Source organism: Gavialis gangeticus, unplaced genomic scaffold (genome assembly GCF_001723915.1).
Source record: "Gavialis gangeticus isolate Ggan-Ray unplaced genomic scaffold, GavGan_comp1, whole genome shotgun sequence".
NCBI lineage: Eukaryota > Metazoa > Chordata > Crocodylia > Gavialidae > Gavialis > Gavialis gangeticus.
Window position 1 is genome coordinate 15,263,241 of NW_017729027.1, and position 9,923 is coordinate 15,273,163.

The 9,923-nt window shown below is 43.0% G+C and overlaps 1 protein-coding gene across 1 annotated transcript in view; it reads left to right on the forward strand.

The window, feature by feature from the left end:
- The window catches only part of COL12A1 (collagen type XII alpha 1 chain), a 163,009-nt gene that overhangs the window by 140,237 nt on the left and 12,849 nt on the right, over positions 1–9,923 (forward strand). The window contains exons 61-62 of the mRNA XM_019520465.1: positions 9,690–9,725; positions 9,833–9,899. Of these exons, the coding sequence (XP_019376010.1) occupies positions 9,690–9,725; positions 9,833–9,899 (103 nt within the window). The remainder of the gene's footprint in view (positions 1–9,689; positions 9,726–9,832; positions 9,900–9,923) is intronic.

Below are 9,923 nucleotides of genomic sequence, written 5' to 3' on the forward strand. Positions count from 1 at the left end.
TATATATATATATATACATAGTATGTATGTATACAGAGCAAACAGAGGGCTCTGGCCCCTTTCCTCCAGGCTGCACCTTTTTCCAGGTTGCACTGCCTTATATCTAGCTCTTAGGTACCACAGCCTGGAGGCAGGGGCATGGGAGTGGGGGTCTGGGAGCCACACATTCTAATCCTGACTCTGCTGTTGTGTGGTCTCAGGAAATTCCTTTAGTTTCCATCTTCTGTAAAATGGAAGCAGTTCTATCTTCTCCACCAAACTCTTTGGGGTTACGAAAAATCCTTAGTTTGTCTGTGTGCTTTAAAGTGCCAGGCTTTATTGATTTCGGTTCTGAAGTTGGTGCTAACCATTCCCCCACCCTTAGGTTGCAAACAGATGTTGCCTTTGTGTTGCCATAATTTTTTTTATGATGGCACAAGTTGTGAGAAAATAGATGTCCTGGACCCTTGCATGCTTCAAGTGCCCAAAGATGTTGCTGCAGCCAAAAGTGGTCCAAGTTTGTGATGCCTTATAGCAAAGGACATCTGCTTGCTTATTGCATATCCTGGAATTCTCCTGCAGGAAAATTTCCAAGGCATGTGTCTCACTGCTGTGCCTTGATCTAGGTTCTCCTACGTGCAGACACATGCTCCAGGTTGGGGTGTAGCACCCGCAGCTGTTGTCCAAGTGCAGGATTGGGCCCTTGAAGCTATGAGTGTGGCAGGGACCTAAGCCTTCAGGACAACAGCTTCAGTTGATATCTGTTGACATAGTTGCCAATAAAGTGGATTGGTTGTGCTGGGCACTGATTCTGCTCCAAACACAACATCTGTTTATACCCTTAGAGGCCAGATCCAAAAAAGCCAGATTGTTGCTCTTGTGCATGCACGTAAAGCAAAGTAACAGTTCTCTGCCTTAACTCACATGTCTGTTTCTCATGCTTATAGGAATCACATTAATCTAACTGAATATCTAGCTATACAAATCCAAGTTGTTCTAAGTACTTGTAAAGGATAATCCTAGGGTATGTGCCACTTAAAAATATAATTTGCTTCAATTATCCCACTTTCTTGTAATGTGATATTGCCCAGCATCACATTTACTGCTTCTAACGTTTTTAAATGAGGTCCCAGCAGGAAGTCTGGCTTGCACATTGCACAGATGTTTTGTCAGACTCATGGTAGACAGGGTTGAGAACTGTTGTTTGTGTTGTACATTAAAAGTGCCAAAAGCACAGCCTCAGGGTCAAATGTAGCCTACAGAGTTCTGAAACCTAGTACAGGCCTCCTGCTCTGTTTGTAACAGCGGGTCCAGGAGAAAAATGATCACCCCAGTGTTGCTATTGGTGAATCTTAAGAGCAATCCTCTGTTCACATAGAAGTAGGTCCTGACATTTTTCCGCATGTTGAGCAGTGTATTAGGTGAGGTGCTATGCCTGATGAATGAGGGTGGCAGGTCCTTAGCAAAAAGAAAAGAGATACAAGTTCAAACAAATATTATGATGCTCTGCCAAAAATATTATTATGCTTAACTATTAGTGCTGTTTGCCTACCATGTGTAGCCCTTGGGTTCCTGAACAATTGCCAGTGACTGTAGACCACAGGGTTGCATGTTTGGCTACACCCCTGATTTAGCCAGTACATGTATTTTTGATGTTCTTTGCTGAGGTGTTAAACCACAAATAGAATCAACTGAAGTGATCACACTGCTTCCTTAACAGCATGGTTGTAAAGGATTTTATATCTTGCTGCACTTTAACTCAAGCTGGTAATTAAATTTGTGTTGATTGGAAAATTTCACTTTTGACATTCTGTTAACAAACATCTGGTAAAGAAAAGCAAGTGGGGATTGAAAAAGGATTGAATGAGAAGGAAAATAAGTAAGCTCTGATGGATTTGTTATTTCTTAAGAAGCAAGGACTGTCATCATACATTAAGGGCACTCACATACATGCAGGGGGGCTCCTCCGACATGCCGTAAATCCAGCACATTGGAGCAGATTCGATTCATTGAGTCTTTGGGAACACGGAAATTAACATGCTCCAGAAGCCTCCAGCGTCATGTGTATCAGCATCCCTGTCCTGAAAAATGGCAGCAGGGTGCTTTGAACTAAAGTTTGTCAAATGAGCTTAAGTTCAAAGTGTCCCACGGCCATTTTTTCACCTGAGGGATGCTGATACATATGATGCCTGGACACTTTTAATTAGTGCAGCTCGCTAATTAAAGCACTCCGCTCTTCCCCACCCTCCATCTCCCCAAGCATGTCTATAAACACCCTAAGAAATTAAAAGAGCTTGGCTTGTTTACTTTAGCAAAAAAAAAAAAAAGATAAAAAGACTGAGAAGGGGATATTATTGCTCTGTATAAATACATGAAGAGGGTAAACACCAGGGAAAAGAATTATTTAAGTAAATGGATGATGTTGGCAGAAAAACAAATATGTATTAAATGGCCATGGAAAAAATGGACCAGAAATTAGGAGGCGGTTCCTAACCACTAGAACAGTGAGGCTCTGGAACAGCCTTCGATTTGATTGATTTGTGGAAAGGGATTATATAATGTTGTTGCCTGCAATAGCAGGGAACTGGACACAATGATCTAGAACAGTGGTTTTGAACCTGTGGTCTGTAGACTTGTGGGAGCCCACAGACTACGTCTAAGGGGTCCACAAAACATGACTATGATCAATCAAAAGTATGGGTCCAGACCTTCATTGAAATTTCCAAAGGAGTTCACACCTCCATTTGAAATTTTTTAGGGGTCTGCAAATGAAAAAAGGTTGAAAACCACTGATCTAGAAGGTCCCTTCAGCCCTATGCTCCAAAGTACTAGTCATTTATGAATTGTGTAAACTCAATCTGTTGGAAGGATATATCAAGAGACTGTGACTGTTCCAGTGAACTCTTTTAAAAAAGGGTTCAGAGAATTTTGTTCAGAAGTAAATGCAGCTGATAGATATTTTAATTTTTTTTTGGGTATAATTCCCTATTTTGTCTCTGTCCATGAGGGGATCCTAGACTTGAATCTTACTAAGGGAATTATAGTACTGTCAAGGCAGCGCGTATTTGAGGGGACTTCTTCTGTTGAGAACAGTATGGGCCATTGTTTTTTAAAGTAAAAATAGTGCTTTTTCCCTTGTTTATTCTTTCTCAGATGCAGAATTTTGCCACAATTCCAGCCTCCTCCCCAACTGCTCAGAAAAATCCCACATTGAACAAAAACTACCATTTCCTCCCACTGACCCCAAATGACTCCTCTATCACAGGATGTCAGCAAACTAGAATGTCAGCAGCAGCCACTGATTCTCAAAATGCTGGCTAAAGGGTGCATTTTTCTGTACTAAAAAAGTGAAATTTAAACATAATGTAGCTAAGAAAGAGGAAAATGCAAATGAACAGTACACCATTCAGTAATTGCTTATGCAATTGATTTGTTGAAATGAAAGTTCCCTAAAATCTTAATGGGAAACTGACTCTTTTAGGAAATTCTATGTCTAGTATTAAAATGAATTAACCATAATTCCATACATCTACTGTTTACAATGTAAAATCAATTAATTTTCTTTGCATGGTCACAGATGGAAAATGGTTGTGCATTTGTATTTAGTCACCTTTTGAAAGTTTAGTATGCTTCTAATTCTTGAGTCCAATGTGAAGGGCAAAAGAAAGCCATTGCAATTTAGAAGTTAAAGACTTTGATATTCTTAACTGTGGGAACATATCCTGTCCAGAAAAAAATGAGGAATATTCTGCCTTCAGTATTAGAGCAGCTCTATAGCATAGTGCACAGGAAATTGTTGCTAGAAACTGTTGATGCAAACTGCTCCTTTAAAAACACTTCTCACCTGACTAATGTGACTTTGGCTGAAATTAGTCACAATAACTTTTTAATTTTTTAACTGGACAGCATTAGACTGCAACAAAATATTCCCACAAATAGCATGGTATGTGAACACTGGGGCTAGGGACAGACATTCAAAAAGCCTGAGCCTGAATTGATTCAGTCCTTGCAGGTTAGTCTAACCTGCAGAGAGTGAACTGGTTTGCAAGGGATAGACGTTCAGCATGTGCCTGTAGTGGCTCAAGCCAGAAGCCCAGGGAAGCTAGAGCAGCCCTCCCTTCCACAAGGAAGCTGAGCTGAGTGGGGGGAGGGGAGGGTGTGGGGCATGGCCAGGAATAGCCTGGAGGATTCTGGGCATGCAGGACAGCTCAGCCCCAGAGGGGAACTCTTCCCCCTCCACCCTTTCTCCCCCGTGAGGCTGGGAGGGGGCTCTTCTCTCTCCTCCTCCCCCCCCTGCAGTGGGGATGCTGCCCAGCTCCCTCCACTCTTCCCCCCAAGGGCAGCAGGAGGCTCTGTTCCATGCTGGGGGGAACTCTTCCTCTCCCCAGAGGGGCAGCGGTAGCACAGAGCTCAGCTGGACAGGGTGTGGGTGTGTGGGGTGTGAGGGAGGGTGTGGGTGTAGGGACCCCCACACACTTCCCCCATGGAGTGCAGCCCCTGCTGCCTGGCAGCAGCAGCAGGCGAGGAGGTCGGGATGCTCATGCTCGGCACAGGCATGGCTCAGGCCACTGCTGTGCAGGGGGAAGGAGCGGAGCCTGCCTTATCCCTGTGACTGCTCCCTGAACCTGAGCCTGCAGCAGGGGAAGCCCCACACTGGAGCCAGCTGCTTCCCCGACTCCCTGCTGTGCAGGTCCTGCACTCCACCAGGAGTGGAGGGAGTCCTGCCCCCTGCTTCCCCACAGAGTCCAGTGCAGGGCTTCCCTTCTGCGAGTGCAGAGCTGCAGGTGCAGTGTGGAGCTGTAGGGATAGAAGCAGCCAGGCAGGCTGTGCGGGGCTGCGCTTTTCACCCCCAGCACGGCGCTGGTTTCCTCTACGCCTGGGCTCTGCACCACACCTGCAGCTCCGCACTCACACAGGGAAGCCCCATGCTGGACTCTGCGGGGAAGCAGGGGGTGGGGCTCCCTCCACTCCCAGCACAGTGCCAGGACCTGCACAGTGGGGAGTGGGGGAAAGAGCTGTTTCCAGTGTGGGGCTGGAGCTGCAGGTTCAGGCTCAGGGAGCAGAGCCACAGGGATAAGGCAGGCTCTGCTCCCTTCTCCAATGCAGTACTGGACAAAGCCACGCTTGCACTGGGCACGAGTGCCCTGAGCTCTCTGCCTGCTGCTGCTGCCATGTAGTGGAGGCTGCATGTCATGGGAGGAGTGTGAGGAAGTCTCTATACCCCCCATTCTCCCTCACACTCCACACACTCACACCCTGCCCAGCTGAGCTCCATGGTCCTGCTGCCCCTCTGGGGAGAAGAGAAGGAGGGGGAAGAGTTCCCCCGAGAATGGAACAGAGCCTCCCCCTGCCCACTGCCCCCACTCTGGGACCAGGCAGCATCTCATGGAGCTCCCCCCAACCCCTGCCCAGCCCCACAGCGGTGGCTGTGAGAAAGGGGAAGAGGAGGAAAAGTCCCTATCCAGTGCCTCATGGAGTCCCCCTCCCCACCCTGGGAGGAAGGGGAGGGGGAAGAGTCCCTCCAGCATGGAACAGAGCCCCGCTCCCCATGTTGTGGGGCAACCTACCCAGCATGGCCCCATTAAGGTGAAGGGGGCAGGGAATTCTTCCATCTGTCCCTTTCCTGCAGTTGGGGTCTGCCAGCTCCAGGGGCCACCACTGCAGCCCCCTCCCTTCTGCTCCTTGGAAGAGAGGCTGACCCTGGCTGTGGTGGAGGAAGAGGGGAAGTAAAGAAGAATTAACCCCCTCCCTGCCCACTTTGCCTTAACGGGGCCATGCCAGCCAGTGTCTCTGCTAGGGCTGGTCCCTGTTTGGCTAAAGAGCAGAGGAGTGGGCATGCCAGGATGCTGGGAGAGTCTGGTTTATCTTAAACCAAGAAGCAGTCTGGGACAGACATTGCATAAACTGATTTGAGCCAAATCAGTTAAGTCTGATTGACTTTTGTTAGTAGATGTTTAGGATTGTGAATCCAAAAAAGATGACAAAGCCAGTAGGGAAATACATACTGCCTGAGTGAGGGACTAACATTAGAGGGATGGGGGTGAGGAGGGGAACGCAACTAGGTTACAGGAGATACAGTGTTAGCCAACTAAGCCCAGGGGTGGGAGGAGCGGGGAAGGGGAGGGAGGGGGTTCACAATGCTGAGAGAGAAAGAAGATAGATACACACAAACCTGTTACAATGGTCCACTACTATGTTCAACCAGGTTCATCTCAAACCTGTTTTGGCCATTTTGAAACTGATTTATATGCACCCAAGATCTGACTTATTTATCTGGTGAATGGACACATAGACTGTGTCTGTGTTTACAATTTTTATGCCATTTTGATTGGAATGTGGACATTAGGGCTGTGCAAAGCTTCCAATGAACCAATTAATCGAATCACTGTTCCTGATTTGGGCCGAATCTGAATCGAATAGGGCCCATTGCATACACCCCTAGTGGACATCTCACAACAAATTACAAACAAGTAACATAATAAAAAATGTATTTACAGAAATGTAGTCATTAAATCATTTCAAATGGATCCATTTTCAGAAAATGACAACATTCTGACAAATCAAAGAGAAAGAGAAGCTAGATTCATCAAATTTATAATTTGTTAGCAATTGTGTAACTAGCTGTTTGTATTCTATATGTTATAAGCACTGTTTAGTGGATTCAAGAGAGAAAAATAAAAGATCATTATGGCTCATTTTATACTGCTAGCAGACTTAGGAATGAAACTTTTTTTTCTGTGTGCTGATATTTGCTTTGAATTCTGAATATTGGGGTTTGACAGTTAAGCGATAGTGTCACATGTTAACTTATTATTTATTGGTATTACCAAAGCACTCGGGCACCTCAGTTGTGGACCTTGATTTCATTGTGCTGCATACTGTACAAATGAAAAACAGAAAGATATCCCCTGCCAAAAGCACCTTGCATTTTAAGACAGGAGAAAGGAGGGGAAGGCAAGGAAAGAATGAAACAAGAAGTGCTAGCCTGTTTGTTTGCCATGTGTATTGCATGTATATTAGTAAGCAGTTATCAATTTATAAATTATTGGTGTGATCTGCTCCAGTTTCACCAGAGCTGTTTCAGAGTAGACATTCAATATCCTTTAGTTCAGCCCTCATGGCCTCAGTGGAAGTTTCTGAAAGACTGCTACTGCATTCAAATTGTATCCAGCTTCACTTTGACCTCAATGGAATGATTTCTTATCGCGTACTACTTAAGTTTTTTGTGGGTACCGTAAGAATGCTATGAAAAGCAGCTACTGCTCACGCTCAGTATTAGCTTTTTTGAATGGTGATAAACAAGACTGTTTAAAGAAATACTAAATTGTCAAAGGCACTTTTCCTTAGGATGTAATTATACTTATGATTGGAACTAGATGAGGCAGTGGACTATGGAACTAGTCTTTCATCTTTGCAAACTCATAGAAGATCCAAATTCTTTTTAGGCTACAAGAAAGCATCTGTTTGATTTCATATTAATCCCTATTTTGACCAGCCCACTCCCCTTTTTGGCACATTTTCACAAAATTTGCCATTTGCTATTGGAACAGTAGCTGTGGGTCATTTAACATCACTCAGTGCTGGCTTCTCTGTTTCCCACTGGTAAAACAACTATGGGTTTTAGTGAGGGCATAGTTAGGCAAAATGATGAGTGCTTTTGTGAAAACTGCGCTGATATATGGGCTGTTTTATCTGGGGCATATTATTGTTAGGAATAAATTGCATCTCTAGAGCTGTGTTTGAACTAAATGGAGGTCAGGCAAAGTGTTGGGTTTTTTCTTTTTGATTTGTGGTGTAGAAATTTACAAAAAGCTTTAAACAGGTTCTTTGTTTGTTCAAAGAATGATCTAATGGCTGACATTAATGACCATGTATCTGATTCTTAGTTTATTTGAAAATGGCATCTGCATTTTGCCTGTGGCCAAAACAATGACACATGGACCAAAACCAGCTAGAAACACTTTTTTTTAGATCACTGTTGTGTATTCTGAAAATATCTCATGCTAAGTATCATAATTATGTTTTCCTAGGAAAACTGGTCATGCTCTGTTTTGACTCTTCTATTAAATATCAATGGAATGCAAACATAAAGCTAAACTCTCAAAACATTGTGTGGGAGATGCACACACAAAATTTTATTTGCAGAATGGATTATGTGTGTATATCTCCAGAACAGTGTTTTTAAAAATATCTTCATAATATACCTTAAGCTATTGTGACAACTCAGACACTCTTTCAAAAAATATCAGTTCTCCTTGGCTTCTTATATAGTACTGTAAAAAAAAAAAGTAAAGAAATTCCCAAACCAAATAAAATCACTAGCACTATGTATACATGCACAATCAAATGGGAAAATGCTGCCAGAGACAGAAATACAGTTCTTGGCAAATGAAATTAATTATTGTGGCAACTCAAACTGAAGCTAGAAAGAATATAATAATATCAGTACCCATTCAATAGTGATAAGACTTATTAAGAAGGGGGAAAAGGAGAACCTACAGAATTATAGACTGATCAAACTTTGATATTTGGAAAGATACTAGAAAATATCACAATCAAGGAATATATGTCTAAGCACCTAGAGGCTAACAAGGTCATCAGGAACAATCATAATGGTTTTGTCTAGAACAAGTCATGTTTATCATTCTGATTGCATTCTGTGACAAGGTGACTGGGAAGGAACAGGGCATATGATATAACTCAAAAGGCTTTTGATTCTGTCTCCCATTCCATGCTCATCAATAAGCTAAGGAAATATAGCTGGGATAGAACTGCTATGAGGTGGACGTATAATTGGTTAGATACTCATGTTCAAGGAGAGAAACATCAATGGCTTGATAGCTAATTGTGAAGGGGTATTGAGTAGGGTTCCCCACAGGTCTGTCATGGGTCCAGTGCTGTTAAATATCTTTATTTGTGACTTGGAGGGTAGAACTGAGTGCATACTGAGTAAACTTGTGGATGACACCAACTTGGATAGGGTAGCAGGCACTTTAGAGGACAAAACTGGGATTCAAAATGATTTTGACATATTTTTAAAATGTTAAAAATGTTACTTAGGTTCTGGAATCTACATCAAAGAAAGTTTTTAAGAGTAGGTTATACAGACAGTTCACTTGTTTGGATGATGATGCTTTGAGCCAGAGGTTGAGCTTAATGACCTCCTGGGCTTGATGACCTCCTGAGGTCCTTTCCAGGTGTACTTTTCTATGGTTGCTTGATGACAAATCTTTTGCTAAACAACAGTGCTAGAAATATTATTTCAGGAAGGGAAGGGAAGGGAAACAGCAATGGTCATAATTTACTTGGAGTACTGGAAAGCTTTTGGTAGGGTTTCCCCCTTTTTGAGGTGGGGGGCAGTGATTCTGTTTTGGGATGTCATTTTGTATCTGCAAATAATTGTAGATTAAGATACTTCTATTTAAATGTCTAACTTTGATTTTCAGATGGAAAAGCTGCAGGTCCAGCAGAATTACAGGTGCACATTGCAGTATAAAGAGACTGTGGATGGGCTTCTTTGTCCATCTCTTTGTGTAACCCATGTACCAAACCACCAGACTGTGATTTCCAAGCATTTTTGCTGGAGCTCTGTTTCTTTTTTGTCTTGTAGCCTCTTCTTTTCTTTCATCCCCTTTTGTTTTCTATGTTTCTACACAACATTCTGTCATACTCTGTTACATAAAATAACAACAAACTTAAATTTGTTATAGGGATCACCGGGGACAAAAGGAGAAAAAGGAGACAGAGTGAGTACTACCTTAAAATTATTTTCACTCTTATTTAAGTATTATACTCTGGCTCTTTAAAAACACAGATGTTGTACTAATATAATGCTTGGTTTTAATCATTTAAGGGAGACATTGCTTCTCAAAACATGATGCGAGCAGTTGCAAGACAAGTCTGTGAACAATTGATAAACGGTAAACAATGTTTTATTTTTTCCT